Source organism: Equus caballus, chromosome 10 (assembly GCF_041296265.1).
Source record: "Equus caballus isolate H_3958 breed thoroughbred chromosome 10, TB-T2T, whole genome shotgun sequence".
NCBI lineage: Eukaryota > Metazoa > Chordata > Mammalia > Perissodactyla > Equidae > Equus > Equus caballus.
Genome location: NC_091693.1, coordinates 19626187 through 19640829, shown reverse-complemented (window position 1 = coordinate 19640829; position 14643 = coordinate 19626187). Strand labels below are relative to the sequence as shown.

At 47.9% G+C, this 14643-nt stretch overlaps 1 protein-coding gene and 1 long non-coding RNA gene across 8 annotated transcripts; one reads left to right on the top strand and one right to left on the bottom strand.

Annotated features, from left to right (window-relative positions):
• Position 1: 1 nt before the first annotated feature.
• Positions 2-5249, bottom strand: CD37 (CD37 molecule). Of its 6 annotated transcripts, none has more exons than XM_070224722.1 (8): positions 4992-5249; positions 4800-4868; positions 3803-3927; positions 3609-3683; positions 2879-2983; positions 1967-2203; positions 1487-1570; positions 2-369 (listed from the first exon to the last, which is right to left on the bottom strand). In XM_070224722.1, the coding sequence occupies exons 1-8, from the start codon at positions 5041-5043 to the stop codon at positions 292-294; spliced, it is 825 nt and encodes a 274-aa protein (XP_070080823.1). In that variant the 5' UTR covers positions 5044-5249; the 3' UTR covers positions 2-291. The 6 variants fall into 6 exon arrangements, with proteins under 6 accessions (XP_070080823.1, XP_001491019.5, XP_023505891.2 ...); XM_001490969.5 differs by having other exon boundaries at positions 4796-4868; positions 4992-5247; XM_023650123.2 differs by having other exon boundaries at positions 2-1190; positions 4992-5236.
• Positions 5250-10470: 5221 nt separating this feature from the next.
• LOC138915939 (uncharacterized) lies at positions 10471-14643 on the top strand. 2 transcript variants are annotated; one of them, XR_011422449.1, is made up of 3 exons: positions 10471-10884; positions 11734-11783; positions 14528-14642. It is a non-coding gene; the product is annotated as an uncharacterized lncRNA (long non-coding RNA). The 2 variants fall into 2 exon arrangements; XR_011422448.1 differs by lacking the exon at positions 10471-10884 and adding an exon at positions 11085-11312 and having other exon boundaries at positions 14528-14643.

Genomic DNA, 14643 nt, shown 5'->3' with positions numbered 1-14643 from the left:
ATTTTACCAAAACACAGGGGATTTATTTGGGGTTTGGGTGAAAAATCATCTTGTGGGAAGTGGTAGGCCGACAGATGAGCTAAGGAAATGAGGTATCTTTGGGGGCAGGAAGCTGGTGGCGGAAGCCCCAGGTCCCCCGGGAGAGGTAACAGCAGCGGGGCAGGCAGACACCTGCGTCCCCAGGGGGAATGAGGAGGCGGAGAGCTCACTCGCTGGGGCTAACTGGGGATTAAACAAATATTTACAGGGACAGGGAAATGCCCAGGGCACTGGAAGGGGGAAGGGCGGGGCCTAGCGGTACCGAGCGAGCCGGTCGTAGACGTGGTCCAGGTTTCTGCACAGGAATATGGAGAGCGTCATGAAGCTGAGCTATAGAGAAAGGAGATGCAGTCAGAGAGGTCGAGGGGGTGCCAGTGAGAGGGGTTGGGGTGGTGGCGGTCCCGAGGGAGAAAAGTCGGGGGGAAAAAGTAAGGCACCGAGAATTGGGCGGGGAGGAGTCCTGAGAGGGGCAGAGAAGGGAGCAGGCAGAAAATGGGCTGGGCTAGAGGGAGAACTTGGCGTGGCTGTGAAAGATGGGGTCAAGGACAGGAGTTGGGGGGAAGATGAGAGAGGTGGAGAATGTGGTGGAGTTAAGGGTAAAAGGGCAGGAGGTCATGGGGGGGGGTGCTATAGAAGATGCGGGCGGACCGGGGAGGGTGGGAGCACAGCAGGAGCTGGAAGGGGAACAGTGAGGGGTCAAGGGGAACCCAGCTGCGTCTAGCGCAGGTCTGGAGTCTGGGAAGGAGTGAGATCCAGAGCAAGCCCAGGGTCCTTTATTCCGGAGGCTCATCTGTCTCCCCTTCCACCTCGGCCTCCAATTCCACCTCGGCCTCCACCTCTGCGCCCGCGCTCCCGGTCCCGGTCTCAGGCTGTTCCTCGTCTTGATCCCAAAGCGGCCAGGGCCCCAGGGACATGGGCAATTTGCCCTGCGGGGCCTTGTCCCCCCAGTTGGGGCAGGCATCTGCCATGCCCCAGCCACCCCACATACTGCCGCTACGCCCGCTGCTGCTCAGCGCACCACAGCGCCCGCCGCCGCCATCAGCGCTCAGGCCGGGCTCGGGGCTCGAACCGTTAGCCCCCAGGACCTGCGGCTGGGCATCCCGGCAGAGCGCGCCGCGCGGGGGCAGCAGGCTCAGCCCCGCCACACTCACCTGCGGGGAAAGGAGAGGGATATTGCGGCGAATAGCAGGAGGCTGGTACTCCGAGGAGTCCAATGGGAGCCTCGAGAGGGAGGGCGGAAACGCCTGCTCCCTCCGTGCAGCCAATCAGGGCTCACAGAGGCCAGGTCTCCTTGGTTCTAGCCCGAGCGGCCCGAAGGCGTGGATTGGCTGACGCCCTATCACGCATGCGCCTTTCCCAGAGGAAGCGGGGGTATGCGCAATTTGCGGGGGTTGGGGGCAGCTAGGGATTGTAGGGCCAATCGCGAGTGGAGGCAGGACCAGCTCACCTCGAGTAGACCGACGCCCAGACAGACGCCCACTATGGAGATAAGGTTGTTGTGCAACCACTTTTCGAGGCTCCGCTCGCATCCCTGGGGACGTAGGGAAAGGTTAAAGGTAGAGTTCTTTCTGGGATTGGCCCTCAAGCCTGGGCCCACCGTTCTCAGTCCAGCCTTCACCCCTCTTTCAGGCCCCGCCCCGCTTCCCTAGTTACCAGAGTTCTCTAGTCTCCACTTTGGCTGGTCCAAGTCTCCCCATCCCTAGACATCAGCGTTCCAGGTCCTGCCCTTTCAGCCAGCCCTTGGCTTTAGGCCCCGCCCCTCCTACAGACCCCGCTCCTCCCGTTGTCCTGTTCTTTCTTGTAGCCCCACCCTACTTGCGACCTCTCCTAGTCCTGCGGCCCGGCCTCCTGGGGACCCTCCCTGCAGCCCTACACCTCCCACAGGCCTCTCCTCGTTCCAGCAGTTCCTGCTTCGAATCCTCCCCACCTCACTGTAGATATAGGCGTTGGCAGGGACCACGCAACGGTCTGTACTGTGTCGCTGCCGCGCTAGTGGTCCAGGCCGGCTGAACTGGGAGGAGGAGATCTTTTCCAAGGTTGCGGAGTCGTTGGCGCCCGATGAGTTATAGCAGGAGCAGGGCACGTGGCGCGCCGCCGACTCGTTGCTGCTCAGGCTGGGGACGCGGTACCAGTCCTGAGGAGAGAACCAGCCGCAGCAGCGCAGCTAGGAGAGGGACAAGAGTTAGAGGGACCGGGACTGGGGAGATGCAAGATGATGTGGGGGGATCAGAGGACTGGGGGATGTGTATGAGGTCATTTTGGAGAGCAGAGGGCTAAGTGGTGGGTGCAGTGGGGTGTGGGCTGGGGTCACGACGGGGCCAGAGCTCATTAGGGGAACATAGGGTTGGGAGAGACGAATCACGGGGCGAGCTGGGGCTGGGGGAGGAGCTGCAGAATCACGCTGTGGACGGAAGATTGGGTGGGCAGTGCAATTCAGCCTCAGGTATGGGACAGGTGGATGGAGGGCGGGGCCACATGAATGACCAGGGAATGGAGCCTCACGTGAGCCCGTGGGAGCCAGAGTCACTACGAGGCAGGCAGTGGGGTCACCCTAGGGCCTGGGGCCTGAGGGCGGAGTCTTGTCGAGGCAAAAGATGGAGCCATTCCAAGGTCTGGCAGCTGGGAGACTGGGCCACATTGAGGCCAGATTTGTTATTTGAGGGCGGGCCCACGTCCGGCATGGCAGGAGGTGGGGTGCGTAGGTAGGGTTACAGGAGGGTCCTGGACCTGGGGGCCCGGGCTCCGTTGGGGCGAAGTCTCCTCGACCGAGAGCCGATCCCCGTCAGTCTCAGAGCTGGAGGGAGGGATACACGTCCCAGGGGGTGGGGACCTCACGCACCTGAAACTGCACGAAGTCCCAGCTCTCCTCGGCCCCAGTCTGCTCCGGGTTGGTGCGGTAGTTCTGGATAGTCTCCAGGACGATGTCCTTCACTCTCCGCTTCAGCTGAGAGGCCAAGAGTGAGAGGCTGGACCCCTTCCCGCCTCCCCACCCCTACCTGCTCCGACCCACTCGCGCCACTCCCCGGGTGTGTCAGCCCCAAGGGGTCCCTGAGCATCCTTATGTCTGCCTCAGTTCCTCACGGAATGGCTAGCTATGCTTTTGTTCCTCAAAATCTCTGCCAGTTTCTACCATCTGTCTTTCTGTTTCTCCCTCTGTCTCCCACCATCTCTCATTAGGTCCCTGTCACTGCCTCGGAGCCTTTTGTCTCTCTGCGTGTTTTTTATTTATTTATTTATTTATTTTCTGTTTGTTTGTTTCCCTTTGGATTTCTTTCTCTCTTGCTATGTCTCTTCCTCTGTCTGTGTCGGTGAGTCTCTCTCTGACTCTCCCTGTCTGTCTGTCTGTCTCTCTCTCTCTGTATCTTTCTGCCAGTCTCTGTATCTCTCTCTCTTCTGTCTCTTTCTGTGTCTGTTTCTCTCCATCTTCCTCTGCCTCTGTTATATCTCTTTATCTATCTCAGCTCTCACCTGTCTTTGTTTCCATCTCTTTCCATCCCCTCCAAGCCCCCCCCCCCCCCCCCCCGCCGCCACTAGCTGCAGGGGACAGTAGGAGGGGAAGACAAGCTCACCCGGCCCCCCTGAGTGGAGATGAGGATTCCCAGGGTGATCTGCGTGGCAAACAGGAGCAGCAGGATCCCAAAGTACTGGGGGGCAGAGTGGAGAGATCAGACCGAGCCCCTCCCTGGGTGTCAGGGGCTGCCAGAGCTCTATTTGAGGGGGGATGTCCGTGGTCCCAGGGTTGGAGAGGCGACGGGGCACTCACCAGGCCTAGGAGGCAGGGGAGTTCCTTCAGGGCCCCCACACAGCCCAGGAGGGCCAGGCCCATGGTGAGGATTCCTAAGATGGCCAGGGCCTTGGACCAGATCTGCAGGGGCATGAAGGACAAGCCTGGGGGAGAGGAGAGGCAGTGACATTGGGCCCCAAGCATGCAGCTCCAGGCAGGCAGCCCTGTTCCCCACCCACGCAGCCACCCAAGTAGGGAGGAGCATCCTGGGGCCCTCTGTCTGGGCTCCTGGCACTCTTCTCTGGGCATCTGTCCTTGCCCTAGTCTCTGTCCCTTTCTCTCTCTAGGTCTCTTTTCCCCTCTCTCTGGATTTCTATCCCTCCTTCTCTCTGGTCTCTGTCCCTCCTTCTTGCTCTCACTCTCTCTGTCCTCCTTCAGCTCCTCCTACCAATAGTTTCAGCCCCATGACTCGTTCCGTGACATGGGATTGGTCACTTGAACCTCCCTGCAGCCTAGGGGCTTAATAAATAATATCTATTTCTTAGGGTTGTTTGGAGGGACATGTGTTCAACCCAGGGCAAACACTTAAGTAAATATGAGCTATTAGGATTTGGACGATTAGCCGATTATTATTTTCCTACTATTGTTATCAGTGTCACATCTGCTCTTCTGCTTCCTTTCTGGGTGACATCCAGTAAGTGACTTCCCCTCTCTGAACCTCAAGAGAGGGGAAGGTTTGTGAAAAAATCAGCATCCACCCAAGGCCTGACATGTAGGATGTGCCCGAGGAATGGCTATTATTATTACTATTATTATTAGTAGTAGTATTAGTATGCACAACTCATTTATCAGAGGAAGATGCCAAGGCTCGGGCAGGCCAGAGGCGAGCGGTGGAGCAAAGCTTGGGACCTGCCTCGGGAGTGGGGCACTGAGGGCCTCCCTGGGACAAGGGGACCCCAGGAGGCCAGTTAGGGGGAGGGTGTGTCCAGCCTGCCCCAGGGAGGCCCACCCCACTGGTCCCAGCCCCCTCACCCACAAAGGACACGAAACTGGTCTTGTCGATGAGTATCCAGATGCCGAAGCAGAAAATAAGGCCGCCTAGGACCTGGGGAGAGGAGAGGAGAATATGGCAGTGGGCAAAGGGGGACCCAGGAGGCTGGGCGGCTGCGGCAGCGGAGGGGATTGTGTGTGGGGGGGCCCGGGCTGGGTAAGCCATGAGGCAACTCACGAAGAAGAAGAGGTTGAAAACGAAGAGGAGGTACTTGATGAGGCTGAGGCATCTGTCCTGGGCCGACATCTTCGCACAGAGTGGTGAGCCACCAGTGGGAGGGACGGGACAGGAAGAGGTGTTGGCAGTAGGGGAGACAATCAGAAAGACAGAGGCCGTAAGAGAGAGAGAGAGAAAGAGAGAGAGAAGGAGAGACTGAGAGAGGGAGAAAGGAACACAGAGAAAGAGGAAGTTCCAGGGGCGGAGCCCCGCCCCCTTCCTCTCCACATGAGGTGGCTTTTTTCTCTGTCTGCGTCCCTATCTCGCTCACCTGCCCCACTGGGACACACACCCCCGTACCTGAGGGGCCTTGGAATCTGTGGGCACCAAGGACACAGCAGGCAGTCCCTCCCAGGTCTCCATGGCTCGGCTGGGGGACACACAGGCACTCCTGGTCTACTTGCAGCCGCCCACTCTGGGCACCAGGACCCCAGGCCAGCCCTGGACAGCAGCCGACCTCACAGACACTCTGACCTCACTGCCTGCTAAGCTCTGCCGTCTCTGCCTCCATCTCTGTCCTCCCCTCCTGGCCCTCGGTCTCTGGTCCTCCCCTCTCTGGGTCTCTGTTCCCTTCTCTGTTGGTTGTTATTTCTCTCTTTCCCTCTGGGTCTCTGTCCTCTCTCTGAGTCTGTGTCCCTCCCACCCCCGGGGTCTCTATCGTCTCCCTCTCTGGGTTTCTGGCCCCTTCTCTCTGCATGCCTGTCCTTTCTCTGTTTATCTATCCCCTTCCTCCCCCTTGTCATTGCCCCTCTCTCTCAGAGTCTGTGTCCTGTTCTTGGTGACAAGTGTAGACCTTGGTGCTTCCACGTGCTGGGGCAGGGGCTGGGCACCTGGGGGAAGTGAAAGTGCTGCAGGCCCCAAATGGGAAGGTCCCTGGGAGCGAGGGGGGTGCCTGGGCGGTACCAACGCACCCAGAGCGGAAGCTGAGCGTCAGGCTGTGCTTCCTGCCTCTGCAGTGGGGCCCCAAGAAGAGGAGCCAGGATGGAGCCTGGGACCTCAGCAGTTAGATCCAGGTTGACAGTACCTGATTGTCTCTAAGCCGGGGCTGCACACCCAGCAGTCTCTGAAGTCTCCCCGAGGCCCCCCAGGCTCTCCACTCTTGTCCCAAATTCCTCACAGATACGCAATGTCAGGGATGTTCCTACCCTCCTGACATCCACCCAGGCCCTGGAAAACCAGCCTCTCTTAGAGACCTAGCACCCTCTCTCTTTTCTGAGAGGTCTCATCCGCTATTTTCTTTTTTTTTTTAAGGGCTCCTAATGGAATTTATTTTCTTATGAATGTCATCAAAAATCAATTCATATTCATAGTATCCTGGTTTTTGATTCTGGGCTTTTTTTTCCCCCCCAACTTGATTGAGGAATAATTGACAAATATGATTGTCTATATTTAGAGTGTGTGACATGATGATTTGATATACATATACATTGTGGAATGGTTACCAAGCTCCAGCTATTTGACGTATCCATCATCTCAGAGTTAACGCTTTTTTTTTTTTTTCTGGTGAGAATGCTTAAGATCTCTCAGCAACTTTCAAGTACGCAATACTGTGTTATTAACTATAGTCGCTGTGCTGTATGTTAGATCCTCAGAACTTATTCTTCTTATAACTGAAAGTTTGTACCCTTTGATCTACATCTCCCCGTTTCCCCCACTCCCCAGCCCCTGGCAACCACCATTCTACTCTCTGTTTCTATGAAATTGGCTTTTTTTTTTTTACATTCCACATATAAATGATACCGTGCAGTATTTGTCTTTCGGCATCTGGCTAATTTCGCCTAGCGTAATGCCCTCCAGGTTCATCCATGTGGTTGCAAACGGCAGGATTTCCTTCTTTTTATGGCCAAATAATATTCCATTGTGTATATATACCACATTTTCTTGATCCGTTTCATCCACTATAAGACATCCAGGCTGTTTACATGACTTGGCTATATTATTGTGAATAACACTGCAATGAACATGGATGTGCAGACATCTGTTCAAGATCCTGATTTCATTCCTTTGGATATATACCCGAGCGTGGGCTTACTGGATCATATGGTATTTCTATTTTTAATTTTTTGAGGAACCTCTACACTGTTTCCCACAGTGGCTGCACCAATTTGCATGCCCATCAACAGTGTACAAGGGTTCCCTTTTCTCCACACCCTCCCCAACACTTGTTATCTCTTGTCTTTTTGGCAATAGCCATCCTAACAGACGTGAGTGATATCTCACTGTGGATTTGATTTGCATTTCTCTGATGATTAGTGATGTTGAGCACCTCTTCATGTACCTATTGGCCATTTGTATATCTTCTTCAGAAAAATGTCTCTTCATTTCCATCTTTTAATTGGATTATTTGCTTTTTTGCTCGGGTTGTGTGAGTTCTTTATGTATTTGGATATTAACCTCCTGTCGGATATATGGTTTGCAAATATTTTCTCTCATTTCATAGGTTGCCTTTCAATTTATTAATTGTTTCCTTTGTTGTCCAGAAGCTCTTTTTGTTTCATTTAATCCTACTTATTTATTTTAGCTTTTGTTTCTTGTGCTTTTGGTATCTTATCCAATAAATTCTTGCCAAGGCGAACTTGGCAAAACTCAAGGAGCTGTTTCCCTATGTTTTCTTCTAGGAATTTTACAGTTTCAGGTCTTACATTTAAATCTTTAATCCATTTCAAGTTAATTTTTGTGAGTGATGTACGATAGTGGTTCAGTTTTACTCTTTTGCATGTGGCTGTCCAGTTTTCCCAGCACCATTTATTGAAGAGACTATCCTTTCCCCATTATGTGTTCTTGGCTCTCTTGTCAAAGATTAGTTGACCACTGGGGCCAGCCCCGTAGCCAAGTGGTTAAGTTCATACACTCTGCTTCATTGGCCCGGGGTTCACTGATTTGGATCCTGGGCACAGACCTAGCACTGCTCATCAAGCCATGCTGAGGCGGCGTCCCACATAGCGGAGGTAGAAGAACATACAACTACTATATACAACTATGTACTTCAGGGCTTTCAGGAAAAAAAAAAAAAGAGGAAGATTGGCAACAGATATTCACTCAGGGCCAATCTTCAAAAAAAAAAACTATTAATTGACCATATACGTGTGGGTATATTTCTGGGCTCTCTATTCTGTTTCACTGGCCTATGTTCCTGTTTTTATGCCATTACCATATTGTTTTGATTACTATAACCTTGTAATATAGTTTGAAATCAGGAAGTGTGATGCCTCCAACTTCGTTCTTTTTCCTCAAGATGGTTTTGGCTATTGAGGGTCTTGTGTAGTTCCATACAAATTTTAGGATAGTTTTTTTCTATTTCTATGAGAAATGCCATTAGAATTTTGTTAGGGATTGCATTGAATTTGTGGATTGCTTTGGGTAGTATGGACATTTTCACAATATTAATTCTTCCAATCCAAGAACATGGGATATCTTTCTACTTGTGTCTTTTTCAATTTCTTTCATCAATGTCTTATAGTTTTCAGTGTACAGATTTTTTACCTCATTGGTTAAATTTATTCCTAAGTATTTTATTGTTTTTGATGCTATTGTAAATGGCATAGCTTTCTTAATTCCTCTTTTAGATAGTTTATTGTTAGTGTATAGAAATACAGCTAATTTTTGTATGTTGATCTTATATCCTGCAACTTTACTGAATTCGTTTGTCAGTTCTAACAATTTTTTGGTGGAGTCATTAGGGTTTTCCATATAAGATCATGTTATCAGCAAACAGATAATTTTCTTCCTTTCTGATTTGGATAAATTTTATTTCTTTTTCTTGCCTAATTGCTGTGGCTAGGATTTCCAGTACTACATTGAAGAGAAGTGATGAGAGTGGGCATTTTTGTATTGTTCCTGATCTTAGAGGAAAGGCTTTTAACTTTTCACCCTTGAGTATGATGTTAGCTGTAGGCTTGTCATATGAGGTCTTTATTATGTTGAGGTACCTTCCTTCTATACCTAATTTGTTAAGAATTTTTGTCATAAACTCTGTTAAATTTTGTCAAATGCTTTTTCTGCATCTATTGAAATGATCATATGATTTTTATCCTTCATTCTGTTAATGTGTATATCTCATGTGTTGGTTTGCCTTTGGTGAACCATGCTTGCATCCCAGGGCTAAATTTCACTTGACCATGATGTATGATCCTATTAATGTGCTGTTGAATTCAGTTTGCTAATATTTTGTTGAGGATTTTTGCATCTATGTTCATCAGGGATATTGGCCTGTAATTTTCTTTGCTTGCAGTGTCCTTCTTACTTTGGTTTCAAGATAATGCTGGCCCTGTAAAATGAGTTTTGGAAGTGTTCCTTTCTCTTCAATTTTTTGGAAGAGTTTGAGAAATATTGGTATTAATTCTTCTTTAAATGTTTGGTAGAACTCACCCATAAAGTCATCTGGTCCTGGGCTTTTATTTGTTGGGGGATTTTTGATTACTGACTCAATCTCCTTGCTTGTTATTGGTCTATTCAGATTTACTTCATGATTCAGGCTTGGTAAGTCGTGTGTTTCTAGGAATTTATCCATTTCTTCTAAGTTATCTAATTTGTTGATGTATAATTGTTCATAGTAGTCTCTTATGATCCTTTGTATTTCTGTGGTATCAGTTGTTATGTCTCCCTTTTCATTTATGATTTTATTAATTTGAATCATGTATCTTTTTTTCTGAGTCTTAGCAAAGGATGGTCAATTTTGTTTATCTTTTAAAAAAAGCAACTCTTCATTTCATTGATTTTTAAACTGTCGTTCTAGTTTCTATTTCATTTATTTATGCTCTAATCATTATTATTTTCTTTCTTCTGCTACTTGTGGACTTAGTTTGTTCTTCTTTTTTCTAGTTCCTTGAGGTATAAGGTTAGAACATAGATGCAGAAACCCTCAACAAAATACTAGTGAACTGAATTCACTCCTTTTCATTCTTATTTATTTTTTTCTCCTCTGACTGGATAATATCAAGAGATCTGTCTTCAAGTTCACAGATCCTTTCTTCCCAGGTGGGCCAAGCCCTGGGTGACATCCTCGTTCCCTTTTTCCCATATAGCCCATCAGTCCCTAAACCAATCCCTCCTGCGTCCTGATTCTCTACCCTGTCCTCTCCTCTCTGTCCTTCTGGCTCAGGCTGACCAGGTCTTGTGTTTTCCGTCTTGAGCCCAGACCTCAGGCTCCTCCTTGGCCTTAGTCTCCCCTCCAGTCCATTCCCCTCATGGCCCTATGAAACCCAGACCACCCCTTGTCCTCAGCTCCCACTTCTAAGCTATCATGAAGTCCTCTAATATCCTTTAGTATATATACTAAATAATAATATAAATAATATCCTTTAGTATTATATACTAAACTATATACTAAATTATAATAATATCCTTTAGTATATATACTAAAACATATTTCAAATCCATCCACTTTTCTCCAACTCCAAGGCCACCATCCTAATCCAGGCTCTCATCATTTTCCACACAGATAATTATAATTGCTGCTGAACTAATTGTAGTGGGTTGAATGGTGATCCCCCCAAAAGGTGTGTATCATGTCCTGGAATCTGTGAATGTGACCTTCTTTGGAAAAGAGCGTTTTTGCAGATGTAATTAAGTTAAGGATCTCAAGATAAGATCAACCTGGATTATCCGAGTGGGCCCTAAATCTACTGACAAGTGTCCAGTGCTGTAAGAGACACACAGAGGAGAAGACAGAGAGAAGAGGATAATGTCATGTGAAGAGAGAGGCAGAGATGGGAGTTACGCAGCGACAAGCCAGAGGAGTCCTGCAGCGACTATAAGCTGGAAGAGGCAAAGATCTGATTCCCCTCTAGAGCCTTAAGAGGGGAGTGTAGCCCTGCCAACACCTTGATTTTGGACTTCTGGCCTCCAGAACTGTGTGAGAATATATTTCCGTTGTTTTAAGCTGCCAAGTTTGTGATAGTTTGTTATTGCAGTCACAGTAAACTAAAACACCGATCTCCCTCTCTTCCACACACTAATCCTTTCCTCAGAGGTGAGGACATGAGCAACTGGAGGTCCAAGGATGGGTGGCAGAGATTCTCTAGATGCTCACCAATTTGGTTTCCTCTTTCCTAGGCACAGAGGGAAGACTACACTTCCCAGGCCTCCTTGCAGTGAGGTTGAGGCCATGTGACTAGTCTTGGGCCAATGGAGCGGGTGCAGAGTGATACAGGCCACTTCTGAACTTGGCCATAAAATGTCCTGTACAGTTTTTACCTCGTCTCTCTCCCTTCACTCATTGGCTGCCTGGAAGCTGAGAAGTCACTGGAGAACTCAGGGATGGAGAGACAAGAGATTAAGGAGGTTAGGTCCCTGGTCTCTCCTTGGAGGAGAGCCTTTTGGACTTTATATAAGTACGAATCTATTGCATTAAGCTACTAATATTTTGGAGTTGTATGTTAAAGCAACCAGCTTTAATAATCCTGACTGCTATGGGTAGAATACCTGTAACTACATTTTAACCAGTATCAAAATTCAGATCTGTGACAAACTCCGGTACTTTCAAATTTTCTTTTAGTAGTTTTGGGTGCACAATGCTATTTTTTACCTTTTTTTGTTGTTGTTGTGAAGGATGATACCCATATAGTAATGTTCACAAATCACAATGTACAGCTCAATGAATTATGACAAAGTAAATGCCCATGTAACTAAGATCAACATTATCATCAACCTGGAAACCATTTACGCCCTTGCAAATCACTAACCCCTTTCTCTTGACTTACAGCACCATCCTTTGGTTTGGCCTGTTTTTTGTTATGTAAATGGAACCATACAGTAAGTATTCTTTTGTGTTTGACTTGATTTTGTTCAACATTATGTTTGTGAGATTCATCAGTGGAATAACTAGCAACAGTTCTTACATTCTCACCACTCTACAGTATTCTGCTGTCTGAATATACCACAATTTATTTATCCATTCAACTGTGGATGTACATTTTGGTTGTTTCCAGTTTTGGGTTATTACAGATAATACCAGTATAAATATTTAAAAAAAAGAAATGAAATTATTTTTAATAATATATTTTATTTAATCCAACATATCTAAAATATTAACATATAATCAATATAAAAAATACTAGTGAGATCTTTTACAGTCTTCTTTTTGTACTAAGTCTATGAAATCCAGTGTGTATTTTACACTGAGAGCATATATCAATTTGGACTCAGTATATTTTGAGTGCTCAGAAGCCACATGTGGCGAGTGGCTACCATATCGGACCACTCAGCCCTAAGGGAAACCAGTCCACCTGCATGCTCTCTTCCATCTTTTTTTGCCTCCTTAAGGACATCCCTGCTATGATTTGTTCCTCTCTCCTTTGAATCTTCAGGTTCCCCCTCCCTACCAACTCCTTCCTACTAGCATACAAATGTGCTATTATTTCTTCCATCTTAAAAACTCATTCCTTGACCATCCATCCTTCCACACTTTTGTTCCATTTCTTCCTCTTCTTGATAATAAAAGCCACTACACAGCTGTCTGTGTTCACTGCTGCTTCCTCTCTTCAAGTCTCCCTTGAATCTACTCCAGTAGATTTTTATCCTGACTCATCCACCAAACCCACTTTCGTCAAAGTCACCAATGATATCCATGCTGTCAATTTTTGGTCCCCCTCTTGCTTGACTTCTCTACGTTGGTGATTGTGATCCCTGCAAGGACAACATCAGTGTCACCTGGGAACTTGCTAGAAATGCATATTTTCAGTCCCCATCCCAGACATACTCTAGTTGGTTCAATGGTGGCTCCCCAAAAGATACATTCTTGTCCTAACCCCCAGAACTTGCGAATGTGACCTTATTTGGAAAAAGGGTCTTTGCAGATGTAATTAAATTAAGGATTTCAAGATGAGATTATCCTAGATTATTGGAGTAGGCCCTAAATCCAATGACAAGTGTCCTTATAAGAGACACCCAGAGGAGAGACACTCCTAGAAGAGAAGGGCAAAGATTGGAGTTATACAGATACAAGCCTGGAGCCACCAGAAGCTACCCTTAGCCCACACATATTATTGTCTGCCCAGAAGCTAGAGGGATCCTCCGGTTAAAACATAAATCACTTATTGACTGAAAACCCTCTAATAGGTTTTCATCTCACTCAGGAAAAAAACCCCAACTTCCTACCATGACCTACAAGGCCCTCCATACAATACTCAGGCCCCTGCTACTTCTCTGATCCCATCTACTACCACCCTATCCCTCAGTCACTGGGATCCAGCCACACTGTCCTCCTTGCTGCTTCACGAACCTGTCAAGTACACTTCTGCCTCAAGGTCTTTGTCACTGCTCTTCCCTCTACCTGGAATGCTCTTCCCCATGCTGTTCACAGCTTCTCCCTCATCTCCTTCAAGACTCTGCTCAGGAGCCGGCTCCGTGGCCGAGTGGTTAAGTTCGCACGCTCCGCTGTGGCGGCCCAGGGTTTGGATCCTGGGCGCGGATATGGCACCACTTGTCAGGCCATGTTGAGGCGGCGTCCCACATCCCACAACTAGAAGGACCTGCAACTAAGATATACAACTATGTGGGTGGGGGGGGGGGCCGGCGGGGGCGGGCAGGGAGGGTGTTGGGAAATAAAGCAGAAAAAAAAAAGATTGGCAACAGTTGTTAGCCCAGGTGCCAATCCTTAAAAAAAAAAAAAAAAAAAAGACTCTGCTCAAACATCACCTCCTCCGAGAGCTCTTTCTTGACTACTCTGTCTATAGCTCCCTGCCTAGTCCCCTAATAACACTCTATTTTGTTTTCTTAATGGCACTCCCATCCTTGGAAATTCCTATTTGTTTGTGTATTTACTGTCTTTTTGCCACTAGAATGTAAAATCTTTTTCATAACAGTATCTCTAGGGTCTAGGGCAGTGTGGGCACATCATTCAATAAGTATTTATTGACCAACATTTTTCTTGATGACTTGAGTTCACAGATTTTCCTGCCTCAGGGCCTTGGCATATTCTCAGGGCCTGAGATGCTCATACCTCATTTTTTTTTTTAAAGATTTTATTTTTTTCCTTTTTCTCCCCAAAGCCCCCTGGTACATAGTTGTATATTCTTCATTGTGGGTCCTTCTAGTTGTGGCATGTGGGATGCTGCCTCAGCATGGTTTGATGAGAAGTGCCATGTCCGCACCCAGGATTCGAACCAACAAAACACTGGGCCGCCTGCAGTGGAGCGCGTGAACTTAACCGCTTGGCCACGGGGCCAGCCCCCTCATACCTCATTTTTCACTAGTAAGTTCTCCTTCAAGCCTCAGCTTCAATGTTACTTCCTCAGAGAACTCCTCCCTCCAAACTGAGTCCACGTGTTCAAGGATGGAATAATTTCCACATATTATGATGCATTCTTACAGCACCTAGACACCAAACATCTCTTTGTTCAATCATAATGATTTAAGCCTGTGGTTCTCAAAATGTGGGCCAGGGACCCTTGGGGGTTCCTGAGACACTTTCAGGGGTCCATGAAATGAATATTATTTTCCTAACACTATTAGGATGTTATCTGCCTTTTCACTCTCATTTTCTCTTGGGCATACAGTGACGTTTCCAGAAGCTACAGGACAGGAGCTCTTTCAACAGACCCAATGCAAAAGCAGAAATTAGAATCCAACTGTATTCTATTAAGCCAAGCATTAAAGAAACTTGCAAAAGTGT

What these genes read in the sequence shown, in the direction of transcription:
- CD37 (XM_023650121.2), bottom strand. Translation starts at nt 5,060, where the DNA reads ATGTCGGCCCAGGACAGATGCCTCAGCCTCATCAAGTACCTCCTCTTC. An exon ending in ACGCCTATATCTACAGTGAG is followed by an intron (nt 1,571 to 1,966) that starts GTGGGGAGGATT and finishes CTACGTCCCCAG; the next exon opens with GGATGCGAGCGGAGCCTCGA. An exon ending in TGGGCGTCGGTCTACTCGAG is followed by an intron (nt 1,191 to 1,486) that starts GTGAGCTGGTCC and finishes CTTTCCCCGCAG; the next exon opens with GTGAGTGTGGCGGGGCTGAG.